Source organism: Strigops habroptila, chromosome Z (genome assembly GCF_004027225.2).
Source record: "Strigops habroptila isolate Jane chromosome Z, bStrHab1.2.pri, whole genome shotgun sequence".
Taxonomy (NCBI): Eukaryota; Metazoa; Chordata; class Aves; order Psittaciformes; family Psittacidae; genus Strigops; species Strigops habroptila.
This window is the reverse complement of record NC_044302.2, coordinates 14,239,561-14,256,245: the sequence shown is the minus strand read 5'-3', so window position 1 is coordinate 14,256,245 and position 16,685 is coordinate 14,239,561. Positions and strand designations below refer to the sequence as shown.

Genomic DNA, 16,685 nt, shown 5'->3' with positions numbered 1-16,685 from the left:
GTTTGTGTTATATTTTTGGTAACCATTATTCAGAGATCAGAATATGTTTTGAAAGACAAAATCTCCACGTAATTATGGCAGAGAAGGTCACAGGTTTCAGCATCTTGTCTGTTTGCTATACCTACATAATCTAAAAATACAGTTAAAAGAGAAGAAAACTATCTCATTTTAGCAATGCCCTTTATTTTGTAAATTATTTTGGATCTCTTGGGAAAGCCTGTGACATAAAGTGAAATATGCAGATTAAAACTTCCTCTTTTTGTGACACATGGAAAGAACAGGAGGGAAGCCAGCAGCCCATATAATGGTGTCAGATACCCTTGTATTTAAACACCACAAAATTAATTTGTATTTTTTCAAATCCAAACAGCCAGTGGAGACATTTGTTGAGGTACTGATGAAGGAAAAAATGTTTTTGGTGATGTGGGGTTCATTTGTTTTTGTTTTTCAACGACTCAGTAGGGAGGTTACATTGATGTCTTGTTATAATGTATGTTGTTTTCTTATTCTGTGAGCATGTAACACTGAAAATAGATCTGCAGATCACACAACCTACTACTTATATTGTGTGTCATGTAATAGTTATGGAGCAGGTATTGTACCAAAATATGAATTGAAAAGCTGTAATTTTTTTCTGTGGTTATCGGTCTGCATTAACGTGTGATAAAGTGTGCTGCTTAAGAACTACCATTCACATGCCTTTGCACTGACAAATAGAAATGTATATAGAGACACCACCAAATCTGTAATGCTGCTGTTCTAGTTTCTGATGCATTGACATTGCAGCTGTGTGCTTAGCCTTGTTTTTTCATGAGTAGTTATCTGTTTTAATGACAGGTGGTCACTAGCTGCCAAGAAAAAATCCAGCACTGGTAAGTGAAAAATGTTTGATTACATGCCTAAAATACTGATGAGTAACCTAGTTATATTTTAATAAAGTCTTGCTATTGATTCTGATGATAGCCAAATCCTACTTGCATGTTTTGGGGGTTAGTGATAGCTCAGCATTGTTGCAGTGAAAATGCTCTTGAAAATGTATATATTTTCCACTGATATCATCACTTTAAATCACAAATACACTGAGCCTTAGTGTTTATACTTCTGTTTTAAATGCCCAGCTCATTCGTTTTTTTCCCCTGAGTAACCTTGTGGGTAAATGCTGAATTTGCCTGATCGGTGCAAAGGTACTCCCAGGGTAGAATTAATGATTCTTGGTTTCTTTCTAACTACGCAAGTAGGGAAATTCTCCTTCCCCCCCACCTTCCATGTGCTAAACCACTGTGAAAGTCACGTTTCTCTGTTTTTTCCTCCCAGTAAAGGATGTGGTAAAGCTTAGTTTGTAATGTTTAGAAAGAAATGGTTTGTTACATAAAAAAATTATCTCTGGGCACTTTTTTCTCTGTTGGCAATCTATGGTTAATAGAAAACATGCTTAGTAAATAACAGTTTTCTATGGCATGTGAGGAAAATGTACATTTAATGGTGAATGAAACCTTACATTATGAGTTACTGTGAGATGTAACAGTTGATCTTACAGATATCAAATTACAATATATCCATGCTGTGTTTACCATGATTTTACTGAGAGAACAACAGGAGCTGTCTTGATTATTGTCTGCAGGGTTATTTCAGAATCACAGCAACTGCCCCTTTAGTGGTGAGATTAAACCTTTGGTTATACACCATCAAGCATATAATATTTAAATTTATTTTAAGAGGCTTTTTCTTCATGCCTGAAAGATCTCCAAGCAAATAATTTATATTTAGTGTGTATCAAATGTTTTTACTTTAAATGCACATAGGCTGCAAGCACTGGATAAGAGGAAAAAATCAAGGCAATCTATACACATCATCATATTAAATTCTGACTATTGGCTCACAAAAATAATCTAAAACTAATATGTTTCATTTATGGTTAAAATTCAGAGACTGCATTAATTTTCAATAAGGGAAACATTATTGAAGTGCCTCCTGGTGCTGCCATGGTGAAGGCAGGTAGAATATCCCCAGCACACATACTCTTTCTGGACCTTTGCAGTGTCCCTACCAGTTCGGTCTCATGTGAAATTCGGCATGTACTTTCTTTCACTAAGACACAGTATTTTTCAGTAAAAAACTAATTGACAGAAAGCCTTAAAATTTGAACAGATTTTTAAAAGTTTGTAAAGTTGTGACAATTATTTACTCTTACAAAAATGGCTGAGGCTTGTGGAGTGAGATGGGAGGCCTCTGGAAGGAGGAGTTGTTCGTGTGTTTGCTTTTATGCAAACTCTGGCCATGGCCCCATGAGCTTGGGGGATTTGAGCATAGCATGTCAAAAGGAAATCCTAACTTACTGTTACCTTTTATGTAGAAAAGCAGTTTATACCGCATCCGATTCTATAAAAAAATATTTAAAATTTAGTACCCATATTTAGATCTTGATTGTATAAGAGCTGAGTGCTCTTGTTTCAACTAAGTTGTTCATATAAGACCTTTTGAGTAGTCAGTGGCAGAGAAGAATATTAAATAGAACTGGGTGAATAACAACAGGGTTTAAAAATGCTCAGCTTTAATGTATTTCCATTAAGTTACTTTCTTTTTTATTTTTTAGTACACTTTTTGAAGTATCTTTCTAAAGCCATGAATCCAATAATGGGTCTGGTATGGGATTAAGCATCTACACATGCATTTCCCCTTCTGGGACATGTTCATAGCTGGAGTCCCAGTATTCATCCTCCCTCTTCATGTTCTTCATTGTGTGTTGGAATTCAGCTCGGGTGACCATCAGCTATAGGTGAAGAGGGATGTTAGCCTCCTTCCTTAAGTAATACTGTCTTAGGCCAATTAGTTAAAAGGATTGATTTTAATTTTCTTTATCTTGATGGTTCAGTTCAGGATGTGGCTGCACTTTTAGAGACTCCCGTGGTAGAGGCTTGATCACCAAAGGGCAGTAAAAAAAAGAAATATACTGAAAAAAGAAGTACACTTCGCTCTGTAAAGCAAAATAGCTTTTGTAGCGAGTGATTTCTCCTGTATCCTAATCAGATTATTCAGTAGTTGGCAGCAGCCAGACCTTAAATGCAGCATCTTCTTTTCAGATTAGTGAAGAAATGTTGAGTGACTTTCAGCCATGAAGCGATAGGAATATTTAATCCTGTTGCGAGTGGGGAGGATTTTCACTCCATTCTCTTCCCATGCAGGTTTCTCTTCGCATTTGAGACCAAGGCCAGGCAGTTGGCTTGGAGGTCGTGTTTGTTTTCTAGTGGATGATTGGAGTGCATCAGTGTCTATTTCTCACACACAGATTTCTGCGAGGCAAAGGCTAGATTCTGTAATATCATTAAGTAATTGATTGTTATCGTTGACACCAAGTTGTCATTATTTTGCTCCCCCCAACATCTCAGTGAATTTTGTTAAGATTCATGAGTTTTTTCTTCCTCTTGGAAGGAAGTGAATTATATTTTCACTTTGGTGTGGACAGAGAAACATGCCTAAAATGTCGGGGAGAAATCTACTGTCAAACCAAAGCAGCAACAAGCATCTTTGGTAAATCAGTTGTATGGAATACGCTTTTAATGTCCAAGTGGCATAAAAACTTAAATTCTTTTTTTCAAGACTGTTCAGCAGCTCAAAGTATGAAGCACTCCAGGTATAAAGTAGGGTGATTACTGCAAAGTTCAACTATGGAAGCAAATGAATCAAAACACAGAAGTATCAGATAATTTTTCCTAACGAATGCTGAAGAAGATTTCACTCTGCTTATGAATCTAGGAAAATCAATGATAATATTTTGAGAGTTGTGTTATCAACTATGACATTCATTTTTCAGCACATTTATAGATTGCTTTCCTGAATCCTCAGAAAACCTGTAATTTGCATCTTAGGTCAGTGTTGTTAAGCGTGCTGCTCCATGCTTTCAGTTGCCTTTTATTGCAGAATTTACTACCATATGTACATTTACTATTTTGAAGTACAAGTAAACAATATCATCAAACGTGACATTTATACGCCAGTTACTTCATGCAGGAGCTGATTTCTGACCACCTTCAGAATGGCAGTAGTCCGTTAAAAGACTTTTCCAACTGAGTTTAAGTATTTAAGGATGTCTTTGGAAAAGGCGGCTTTTTAGAGGAGGTCTAGTCACTTGTTTTGCACACAAAAGAAAATCCCTGCAGCAAATGAAATGCTGTATTTTGCAAAGTTCTCTTTGAAAAGCCAGGTATCTGCTGGGGGAATAATTTGTCTTAAGTTCTCCAAGCCATTTCTCTGTTGGGTGACAACATGTAGCATGAGCCTTATTTACATTTTGGATGGAGAGGCAGCAGAAGGGATGTTCCTCACCTGCAAAGTCCCTTGTCAGGGATTGAAGATGTGACAGAATCCTGGTGGTCAAGCCATCTTTTAAACATGTCAACTCTTGGTAGGAACACAAAGTTCATGTGAAAATCAGAATGAATTAAAATTTTGCCCATTTATGTCAGCTCAAATCAAGGTCAATCTGTATTATAAGTGCTACTTGGAAGAATTTGCCTCTTATAAAGTGTAAACTGGATTTGCAGTTATTTTTCTAAGTACTGATGGTGGTATAACTGTTAAACTTGAACACGGAGTGAGATAAGGCAATTCCTAGTGAAAGAACTGATCCTTTGCACCGTGGAAAATTCAAATTCAGAAAAAGACATGCACAATCTAAAATAATCATGACGCAATTTTAATACACATTATTCTAAAATAATCTATTATGTTTTTCATCCCAAGTCTTTTATAAATAAGTTATTAATATATCAACTGTATGTGTTTAAGAGTAAAATAGTTTATGTTCCTGTATGTTTTGTTTGTTGAATTAATAGCAGAAAAATATTAACTCTTTACTTTTAGATATGAAATTCTATCAATTTGAATTTGTCAACAGGAAGAAGGTGGAGAGTGATTATGAGGCTCTTCAGGAACGACTCCGTACGTTGCCTGATAAACTGTCCTATGATATTATGGTATGTACACTGTTGAGTTCACATAAGGAAACACTGAAATATTCAGCAACTTGAGTATCTGTATGGGTAGTGCGGTGTTATTCAGGTGGCCACATAGTACTTTGTAATGTTATGTTTCTCATGGTGATAGTTAAACCTTTGCTTTTCTTTCTCTTTTCTTTGAAATTCATTGTAAATTACAGTGTTACTGACAACTGAGAACCGATGACATAAATACTAACACAAAACCTGACATATTTGATATGTAAATCTATTGTATAGAAAACTGTAATTATGACTGAATTATGGTACTTAGTCATTTCCTGAGAAGAAAGTGGCCGTAGTATTTCCTGATTCATGAAAATAAACCCTAGAACATTGATTTTTACATGAAAAGGTGCTGCCAATTTTTGTTTCACCAATCTTCACATTGACATAGCGATCTTTTCTGGTGCTTTGAATCTTCCCTAACAACTGCACAGGTCCCTGTGTAAACTTCACTCTGTTGGCTTGTGCTCACCAGAATTTTGACCAAATTGGCTTTCCTCTCCTTTATTTCCCTTTTCCGTTCTCAGGTCCCGTTCAAGATATATCTTTGAAGGGAGGGATGTTGTACTGTAAATAACTAAATGGCTGATTTCAGCCCATAGTGCCTGGCTGTTTTCTTCCTTGGCAGCTTGGCTTAGCATATAGCACTGAATTGTTAGTAAGATAGCATTGGAGTACATTTACCATGTGGGAAAAGAGAGTGTTTCCTTTTCCTGTGCTAATGATTCAGTGCTGGATTTTATGTGTGTAGTCCATTTGCTATGTGTATATATATGGCCACGTGTTGTAAAGCAAAAGGATTGTGTTGTTTCGAGACATAGAAAACCCCCTATTATTAAAAAAAAAAAGCTAGCTAGGGCTTATTCTCAGTTAAAGCAGTAGTGTCAACTCACATCTGTTATTCTAATTGCATATAAATCGTTCCTATCCTGTTAGCCAAATATTTTCATATGTTTTCAATTTTGCTTTCATCATTTTGGGAGAAGAGTGAAAGGCAAATGGTGCAGTCTGCTACTTGAAAACCAAGTCAGGAAGGGTACATGTGTAGGAAAAGCACATTCAGCATAGCCTTAATGTCAGGATCCTGCCTGCTGGAGAACTGTTTCAAGCCTGGATACCCTCCTGGATATGGGAGCTAGGGAAGATCACTTTCCACAGAAACAGATCCACTAGGCCAAATGCTCTGCTTCAGTGCAAATGCGATGAGGAGGCAAGTGGCTATCCTGAGGAAACGAAGGAGGTGGCACAGGAATAAAGTAGAAGGAACTGATACAAACTGGCTAAGACAGATCTCTTTTTACCCTAAGAAAGAGAAAACTTGAGGTGGATGTTTTGTCACCTCCATTTTAAATCAATTTGATTTTGGTCTCCTAATTTCTTTGCAGTTGAAGCCCAAAGGCAGCCAGACAGGTGGCAGCAGGTCTGAGGGCCTGGTGCAGGAGGCCAAGGCTCCTCCTCAGCAGCAGGACTTGCCCAAGTCTGTGAAGTTTGGCCTGTAGAAGGAGTCTTAATTCATGAAAACAATGTCCCAGACATTGTAATATGTGTTAAAACAGGCCTTATACATCTTAACAAGCACCATTTAAAGTTATAAAATGTCAGAAGTATTCTGGGGTCAGTATTTGGAGAGTTACTAGAGGATGGGTGTTCCTTGGAGGAGCACTTCTCGAAGGTTGAGGTCTGCACATTGGTGAACGATACAGCGAGCTTAAGCAGTCTGTGGTCCTGCTAATAGCCCCACAAACTTACACTGAGATTTTGAAGGTACTTACTATTAGCAAGACAGATAAAAGCAACTCATCTTTGAGTCAACCATACCTATTTAAGTATTTTTAAGATTTAGGAAAGCTAAACTTGCTGTTACTAGGAGATGAATGTAGTCTGTGTATAACAAACATGTAACTCACCCAAATGAAAACATTTTTGTCATCAAGGCTTACATATTAAGTGGATTGTTTTCCATGCGAGCAGTCGACTATTCTATAGTTTTATGTCACAAACCAACTTGTGTAGTTCAGTACCACTCTTTGGATATTTTAAGTACAATACTAAATTTAAATGGATCTGATCATTTGAATATATATCAGGGATTAATCATTAAATAACTGCTGTAGAAATTTTATTTCTTTAATTCTATTTTGTTTTTTGTTAAAAACTTCGGCATGAATGACTGTCTAGGTTTTATTTTTATTTGTGATTTTCAGCAGTTTCTTCTCTGCTCTTCACAGGTACCTTTTGGACCTCTTGCCTTCATGCCAGGAAAACTTGTCCACACCAATGAGGTTACTGTTCTGCTTGGGGACAACTGGTTTTCCAAATGCTCAGCAAAGCAGGCTGTTGAGCTGGTTGAGCACAGAAAAAAACGTATGTATGCTTCTGAACATAATTTAATAGTCAAAATTGTGTGTCTTTGTATTAATCAGTAGCATCTACACTGTGTTTTTGTGAGCTTGCTATCAGAAGTCTCATTCAGATGTAATATCAGTTTAGCACCTTATTTTCCACCTTTACGTTGTATTTTATTGCATATGTCTAATTTTTTTAAAGACCTAGCCGGAGTTTTTTTTTCTTTTCCACTGATGCATCAGCTTAAGCTATGAAAATTCAAGTTTTGATGTTAGATGTCAGAATATAAGATCAATCAAGATTTATTCCTTTGTTTATTATATGCAAAAGTAAAAAAAGAAAAAAATCAAACCCCCCTTTTGCTTTTCTTTAACATGAGAAATGCTGTATTTTCTTCCAGAAAGTGAACATCACATTGTACTTTTGCTCTTAGATACCTTATATTCTGTTTATATATTCTGTATAGATATTACAAACCTGTGTTCTGGTCTTTTGTCTCGTCTTTCTTTGCTGCCTTCTCTGTTTCAGTTATTTTTCTTCCTTTGTCCATGTAATTTTCCAGCTTTCTTCTTCCCCTACACACGCTTTACTCCTGCTTGTTGGTTGGTTGGTTGGTTGGTTTGTTTTCTCGCTTGCTGCTCAGCTGCATTTCTGCCTCCTGCCCTTGATGTTCCTATCCACTGTTGTGGAGAGATCCAGTGGATCTCCCCAGATGTTGTGCTCTTGGTGACCACCAAATTCATCTTCCATAGCAGCACATCACAGACAGGCAATTCCCGGTTTTGTTTCCAGGTCTTTTTAGTTGTTGGTGAGATCTTGGCTTTGAAGAGCCAGGACCACCAGGAAGTGTTGCGTATGGTACGTTTTGGAACCTCTTTATGTTAGAAAGAATGAGTGCCTAAAATATTTGATGTAAATGTCAAGGAAGGAAAAGCACAATGAAATGGAAAATAAATTGGTACCTAGTAGCCTTTGCTGCTTGCTTCAGATAAGTGTTTGAGTAAATTTTTTTGTCTTGGTTTTACCTGTAATCTGTCTCATTCGTGAATGAGTGCTCACTGCAGCTTTACCCTGTGGCTGCTACAACTACCACAACTGTTTACACTGGATTTTTGTTTGAGTTCAGCTATCCATGTTGCTGCCTGCAGCAGAATACCCCAGAGCTTCCCCATCTGAACGAGTTTTTTTTCTTTGCCTCAATTCTGTGCAAGCAGTATTTGTGTAAGAAGAGTCATTTTTTTTTTATAAAAATTCATTTGCTGTATTACTTTAAAATACCCCTTTATGAAGAACATTGCCAAAAGTACGTAATTTGTATTTTACCTATTATCTTTCTTAATCTGGTTCTCCTGACACAACTTTGCAATTTTCTTTCTTACTGAACTGAATCTACATTATTTATTGTGACTCTTGTGAGATCTCAGGGCCATATCTTTTTCCTTGATCATCTGATACTTTTTTCAGTGCTGCAGGATATTTTTGTCACCATTACATTCAGTGAAATCGTTTGACCTTTGCATAGTAGATGTTTGAACATTAAGTAGTCTGCTGGGAGACACACAATAAATGCTGAATTCTTTTCTTTATGATCTTTTAAATTGCATTTAAAATACGAACTCAGAAATACTAATTTCTTTTAAAGCAAAATAGTCTTTGATGCTGGATATAAACCCTCCATGCAGCTGGTTGTTCACTTCAGCTGTGTGATGGCTGCCAGTGGGAGGCTCCAAAACACAGATATTAACTAAAAACTTTTTTTTTAAAGGACCATTTTCAGTTTTGAATGACAAAACCCATGTTAGTACATATGATTCTGAAAAAATTTAATTCTTTCATAGGTACACATTTCTCCTTTAAAAAATACAGCTGACTTCAACTCTTTTAACCATTTTCACACTAAATAAGGGCAACTTAGAGGAGGATAGTGGGCATTTTATTAGTTTAATTAGAATAAAAAGTTATGCATGTGAAAGACCTGTAGGCCATTGCTGGATAATGTGACTTTGCCACTTGTGGCACAAATGCGAAAGACCAATGTTTCACAAGCATTATTTTAAAGTCTCTTTTCTGTAGCTATTTTCATAGGTATCACTTCTGATTTCACTGGCGTTTTGTGAGCATAGTTTACATGGTGATGTATACTGGGTGTTACTGTTATATTGACACAACGTGATTTGATTTTTGGTGCACAATCTTTTTGTTTTGGACATAAATTCCATGCGTAGGTCACACACACTGGAAAAGAGGGCATGCTTCCTGCAGAGGATTACGTTGCAAGCAGTCCCAAATGTCCCATGTGCCAGTCAGAAGGTCCTAACACAGCAAAGCTTTTTTTAAGCATGCACTTACAGCCAGTGTGTGCTTAAAGGCTTTGATGTATAGGAATTGGGGTCTGAACAGAGCAAAGAAGGGCTCATGCTGGAACTGCTTCCCAAACAGACAGCTGGCAATATTTGTTTCTTGGTTTGTTTCTTCAGTGACCTACATTTTTTTTTTTTATCCAATATTACTCTAATTTAGATGAGTATTTTTTTCATAACTAGCTGGTCAAATCTGTTCAGATAACCAAAATGGACTTAATTAGTATAGCACTAATAATCCAGTGCTATAACATAAATAAAGAGCTGTAAGGGAATAAATACAAGGCACACATTTTCATTGCTTACTACATCTTGTGTCCCACACTCCTGAATGGTAAGGAGTGGGAAAGCATCTGCTTGGTGCTTAAGTTTTCTAGTGGGACTGGTGCTTAGGTAGCAAAGGGTAAGAGATTCCTGTAACTCACTTCTGAGTGTTGTTTCTTGCTGGTTCTGGGGAGTTTTCTTTATTGCCTTTGACTGGTTTTGTGGGGGTCTGCCCACTGAAGGCCTCTACTCACTAGGAGTGACCTTGTTTACCTTTGAGGATGCCACTGCCCTAACAGTTAATTTAATCAAGGTTCACAGAAAATTTTCTTTACAGTTTGATTCCTTCCGTGTGTGTCGGATTCACACAAGAATGGACAATATGAATTTGCATGCTTAAGCAGTTATAGTGCCAGATAAATCAAACAATGTCAGTAAGTATAAAGCCTTGGAAGTTAGGGGTAGTAATAAGAGTATACTATATATAAAAGCTTTAAATGTTACTTAGTACTAATTAGGTCATCTTTTTTGTCTTAGTAGTTTTGTTAAATCTGCTTTTTAAAGGAGAATGAGTGAAAAAAATGTTTATGTCTATGGAATAGAGAAATGCCCAGCCACAGCAGATGCATTTCTTGGTTAAAATTTATGTGACTGAAAGGAATAATTGAGGAGTGACTGTACTGCATTTTAAATGCACTTTAACTGACATAGCTATAGAAAGCCCTATTTTGGGGCTACATTTTTGTTTGCTTAGCTTTTGATTTAGATGCAGACTCTTCAGCACTGTGATTGGTTGAAATGTATTTGGTAAAATTTGGGACAGTCACTCATGTCAAATGTTACTTTTTCATAAAATATTGATCATGTCTTCTTGAATAATATCTGAGTTGCAGGAAACCTTTAATTTGCTGTGCATTTTTGTGACATCCTAGATGTTCAGTTAGTTCCAAAACTGTTAAAATAAATCCAGTGAAGTTTATGGAATTGTGAAATACATTTTTAATTGTTTTAAATTTGTAGCAGTTAAGCCAGGTAGTACAGATAATGGGAAACACATTACACACATGTTTGTGTGAAAAATGTGAAGAAATAGTGATGGAGATTAAAGGATATGCACACCAAATTCCATTATAATAAAAGAAATTAGCTTTTTAAGTATGTCACAGTTTAGCACAACAATAATGCAATTGTAGGTTTTTCTCTTACAATTATCTTGCTTAAGGTACTTCATAATATTTCTGTTCTCCTCAAGGCAAGACTGTATTGTCTCAGAATTCAAAGAGGGAATAAAGATTCTTTTTGTGAATATGGGATTATATCTTCTACGTGTTTGTGATGATATAAATTACATTTTTTCTCTGTATCAGTAATCGCATTAATTCTTTAAGATGGGAAATTTTTCATTACAATAGTCCCTGTGGTAGTTACTATAGAAAGAAATTAAATAGATTTTTCTTGTAAATATTTGTGGATTAATTCAGGATGCCAGGTATTCCAAGTGTCTAAACACTTAAAAAGGTGGGAAATTAAAACATGCACACAGAACTAGGAGTGGTTTTATTGTGTTAAAAATTTATCAGATAAAAAAAAATCCCACTTAAAGGAGAATTGTTGAACTACTTAGCAATTGTGTCTTCAGTATATGTAAGAATACCCTTGCAGTGTCATGCTGCAAATGAATTCATGAAATGAAAATACTGATTACATTAACATACAGTATTGTGATAGTACCCAATTGTAAATTGCAGTAGGTAACCTTTAATACAAATATTTGTGTCAATCAAAATTGACCGATAGCTTAGTATATGAGGTTTAACAGATACCATTGTTTTTAATAAATAAGATCATCCAGGCGGATGAGGACCAGTTTGAATTTGTTCCTTATCAGCATTTCCAGAAAAAAAGGATATCGTCTCCAAACTATATGATAGGAAAGCTTTCTATTTCGCATCTGTGAATGAGTGAGGCCTTTAGAGGTTTTTGATGTTTCATCCAGGGGTGAAAATAACTTCCTTTATATTCTAAAGAATGTAACACAAACTTGCCTACTCACTTTTGGGGGGGGAAAGGACAAAAACGCAGGCAGTGTTAGAAATCTAGCTGTTGCTTTTCTTGATTAAAAAAGAAAAAATAGAAAAAAAGATTGCTCTTTTTCTGCATGCTGGAGAATTTTCTTTCTCTGTGCTTTTGAACATCTGTTTACCATTTCTTGCGATGATGAGTTCTTAGTTTGATAACCTCCATCAGTTCCGTCCTTACCCTTGTTACGTCAGGAGCTGGTTTGGGGCAGTGCTAAGTGCTCTAGATTTGCTCTGCAGTTCCCAGGAGGTGTTTGGTTTCTCACAGGAGCACAGTCCAGGTATTTTAACCAGAACACAGTGGAAGAAAGTAAGGAGCATGGGCTCCTTTCTGTAGGTTATGTATTGTGATTCAAAGAAGCCTCAAGCTTTTTTTAATTCTTACGGGGCAAGAGAGGGGTTGTTTGGATACCACCCTCCTTCATTTTGGATGAATTTAAATGTATTCATACAATTCTAACAATTACACAGGTGTGTGAACCTAAAAGAGAAATGTGTTGCATTTTCTCAGTGTTCCTAAAGCCAAATTATCTATACATATTTTTACAGAAGAAAATCCAAATGACTTTGGTTTTGGCAGCAAGGGAACATGGATAACAGAATGAAGGTTGTCATTAAAAGATGCAAAGCTGCTGCGCAAAGGGTTGTGTTGCATTTTATAAACTAGTGCAGTTGCTGTTACGAAGAATTAATTTATTTATGTGGTTGCAAGCACAAAGAGAGCTTAAATCCGTATACACAAAAAGCAATTGGGATTCACTTTTGAATCTTAAAACAAATGCATCTCTAGAAAAATGAACAGGAAAGAACAGAAAACCAGGAAAGGGTGTTTTGAGTAGCTCTTGGTAGATATTCCTTTCTGCAGAACTGCAGATCTTCTTTTAGGTAACCTGTGATAGTTTATTGAAAAATTATTGACTGAAAGCATATTTTGGTGCAGATTAAATATATATTTATTGAAATACAGTTACAAATAGTCAGACGATTGATCTACTGATGCAGACCCTTAAAAGCAAGAAAATAAGTAATGCACTTAAAATAGCGTGACATAACTCGACTGATTAATAGTTGTTTTAGTTGTACTGTAGTGCTGTGCTTCTGCAAGGAAATACCTTCCATCTCCAAAGAATTCAGAAGGTAAGTATGTGCATTAGGTTGCGTCATACTTTACCTCCAGCTTCAGTAATATTAACATGCTGCATTAACAGACTGCATGATAGGTGTTCTTGTTTTGATCAGGAGTCAGTTGTGATTGTGCTGGAAATGGCTGATAGTAGCATCACAGAATGGTTTGGGTTGCAAGGGACCTTAAAGATCATCTAGTTCCAGCTCCCCTGCTATGTTATGTCCCTGATACTCTCCCAAAGACGAACTGAACCTAGCAAGGTAGACCAGGCTTCAGCTTCAGCTTCATCTCAGTTTGTCCTGTTTCACAAAGTCTGACTTTTCAAAATAGATCAACCTGTTCTCACTGTTCTTGTCTGTTCTTACTATTTAAATCTCAGTGTAACACACAGTTTCCAGAAGTAACTAAAATAATGTCTTATGATTCCCCAAATCCTTATAGACAACACTCCAAGGACATTAATGTCAAACTCAGATAATTAAAATTTGTATCCAGCCAAGCTAATTAACCCATTAAAGCTAAAATGCATAGATGAGAATTTGTGTCAGTTTGGCATTAGTACGTTGTCATGTCTTGTAAAATCTGGCTTCGGTGGACTTCATTTTAACAATATGAAATGTGCTCCCCAATTACGTTTTTCCTTTCCCAGTGTATGTGTAGCAAGCAGAGGGCTGCTGCTTAAAACCAGCTAATCATGGCGTAAGGAAATCCAGTGCAGTCCTTTCAGACTAATAAGGGAGCTGGGAAAGAATGAGCTAAATGTAAAGAAATCTCGCTGCCTGTAAATATTCAAAGGCTGCTGCACAGAGGAAATGTACATATCCTGATTTCTGATTCTAATACCTTTTCCTTTTGGCAGTCCTGGAAAACAGTCCTAGAGACTCTGGCTTGTCTGTGGCACTGAACTGTCTTTCTGAACGGTTTAGCTGAGACATGTAAATAGGAACCACTCGGCTTCACCTGAAAGCCATGTCAGACTTTTCTCAGATTACTGGATGTGACAAAGTTGGACAACAGCCTCTGGTTCAATCCGTCTTAAAAGGCTCTAAGAAGCTTAAACCACAGGGTAGTAAGAGGTGGAGACTGTGGAGCCTCTCTTGCTCTACCGGTATTTTTATGGGGGTCTCAATGAACTAAAAAACCCTGTAGTTTGTAAAGTGAATTGTTTCTCACTCTATAATGGTACATTTTAAAATTCAGTGGATGATGTTGGAGGTGTTCAGGATGCATGGTGGCAAGTTGAAAACATGAAACCCTGAGATTCCCCTGAAGTTAGGTGCACAAACCCTTTTCCAGGAGACACCTTCCTCATAGGGTCTTGGCCATGGGAAAGTCTTCCCTTTGGCCATCCAGAAGGAAGGTCTCTCCTTTGGCTTTCCGCAGGCAGGGCAGGAGCAAGTGACCCAGCAGGCTGCCTGCAGGTAGAGTATCCTTACAGTCTTGGCTGTCCAATGACATGCTGTGTGGCCCAGGGCAAATAACTTAAACTGTCTGTTTCTTCATCTGTAAAATCGGAGAGAGTAATACTTCTTCACTTGCAGGGTGCTGGGCACGTTAGTTAATACTTGTGCAGCATTGTAAAACAAAGTGTGTGTGTAACTGCTGAGTGTCCTTACACCTAATAGAGTAAACCAGCACACTCCCATCCGGAGAGCAGCATCGAGAGCTGGTGCTCCAGAAGCAGAGTAATCCGGATGGCTGTGGAACAATATTTAGATACACAGGCAATGACTGACACACTCATGATGTTTAAGAAACAGCTGAGCATCACATTTACTATGAATGTAAAATAAAAGCCTGAGGAAAATTGTTCTCAAGCTAGACGTTTACGTATATTGAGATTACCTTCAAGAGCTGAAAGCACAGATGGGAGCATTTCATGTGAAAACTATCACCACCTCTCTTTGATTTGGACTTTGGAGGATGCAACAGACACCAAAAAAAGCTGTTGGTGGAAATTAAGTGAAGAATAAAAGCTGCATGCGAGAGGTGGTCGCTGTGTCTGGAGGATGAGGTGGCTCATGGAGGAGTTGTGTTAGGGGAGCAGGACCCTGATTACATGTGGAAGGAGCTGTGTCCTCTGAAGGCGGGGTTGGCATTACTTGAGATTTTGAGTGCTTTTTGGGAATAGTGTTTCATTCAGTAGGAAATGCAAATGCAGAGCATTTTTCAGGCGATAATCTTGAGGTATTTCTTAGAAGCGCCTTAACTAATGGAGATGACTGCTGATTTGTCACATAGGTTGTTGTTTGGTTTAAAGGCTGATGCTTTTGAATACCCGAAAGTCTGAGCTGTGTCTTCTTGCTTCTTGTTGGAAAGGATGGGTGTTTGCTGGAGTAGCCTTTTCGAAAATGCGTCATTTTCTTTCTGAACTATTTACTGCAAGTAATACATTTTTAAGTAATTGTAGTCGATGCACTGTGAAATATCAGCAGGGGAACAAAACATACAATACTGAGTCTGTTCAAATTAGGATGAGAGTAATCTCACACACATGGTGGTAGTTGTGTTTTGCATTGACTGTTCTGTGCATAATTCCCTCTTCTACGTGTGCTGAGGGGGGGGAGGAAACTGAACCTGTTTGTAGAAGTTTGAATCACTAAAGAATTTTGTTTTCTCAGTGTATCTGCAAACTCATTTTGTCTACTTAAGCACATTTTGTAATAATTCTGTGATTGTTAATGTATTTGCACACATCCTTACTTGAAAGGCCTATGACTATAATAAATGCAATCTCTTAAACATTTATAACTGCATACCCTAGCCAGAAAACTGTATGGGGAGTAGCTATGGATGTACTTGAAATGTTTTAGCATTAGCCTTTAGACCAGAGAGGTACTTAATCATATACTCAAGTTCACAGGCAAAGGGAGCGTTAAAAGAGTAAAAACACTGAGAAAATACTTTGAAAATAGTTTTTTAATTAGAATATTTTGCAATTAAGTTTTCCCTCATTCTATATTCCTGTCTGTAAAATGGGAATAGCAGGGTGCTCCGCCATATTTGTGTGTTGTGAAAATCACTAATTGAAGGTGTATGGGGTCTTTTTACATGCTGCAGTGCTGGTGATTATGTAAGTATCATAAATAGAGAGAAGCAGTGCTGAGGAAGGAGCTAGCTAGATCCATGAAGTGAGTTAATACTTTAAAAAGTTTCTTGGAGTGTGACTTTGCTGATCCCATGGTAGAGAGGATCTCTTTGCCTCCTTCAGAATATTGTGTGAGACATCCTCTTCTTGTATTGCTTTAATGATTCCAAAAAAGAATTTTAAAATAGAAAATCAGCTTACTTCTTCACAAAGGCTTTTAGCTCCTTCAGGGTATATAGGACCAGTAGGTGCAAGGTCTTAGAGATCCTCTGTTGAAACTAATTTATGTAGTAAGTCTTCCCTCCTGAAAATTTGCATTTGTATTAGTTTTGAGTTGAACAAAGAGTGCAAGTCTATTAATATTATTAGTATAAGGCTTTAATTGTGCCCTCTTTCCCCCAATTCTTAAGTCTTAGCAAAGCT

At 37.1% G+C, this 16,685-nt stretch overlaps 1 protein-coding gene across 3 annotated transcripts in view; it reads left to right on the top strand.

Moving 5' to 3' along the window:
* Window positions 1-16,685, top strand: part of URI1 (URI1 prefoldin like chaperone) — a 45,019-nt gene that overhangs the window by 13,625 nt on the left and 14,709 nt on the right. For all 3 annotated transcript variants that reach the window (XM_030511952.1, XM_030511951.1, XM_030511953.1), the window contains exons 2-4: window positions 838-872; window positions 4,895-4,973; window positions 7,229-7,364. In XM_030511952.1, the coding sequence (XP_030367812.1) occupies window positions 838-872; window positions 4,895-4,973; window positions 7,229-7,364 (250 nt within the window). The remainder of the gene's footprint in view (window positions 1-837; window positions 873-4,894; window positions 4,974-7,228; window positions 7,365-16,685) is intronic.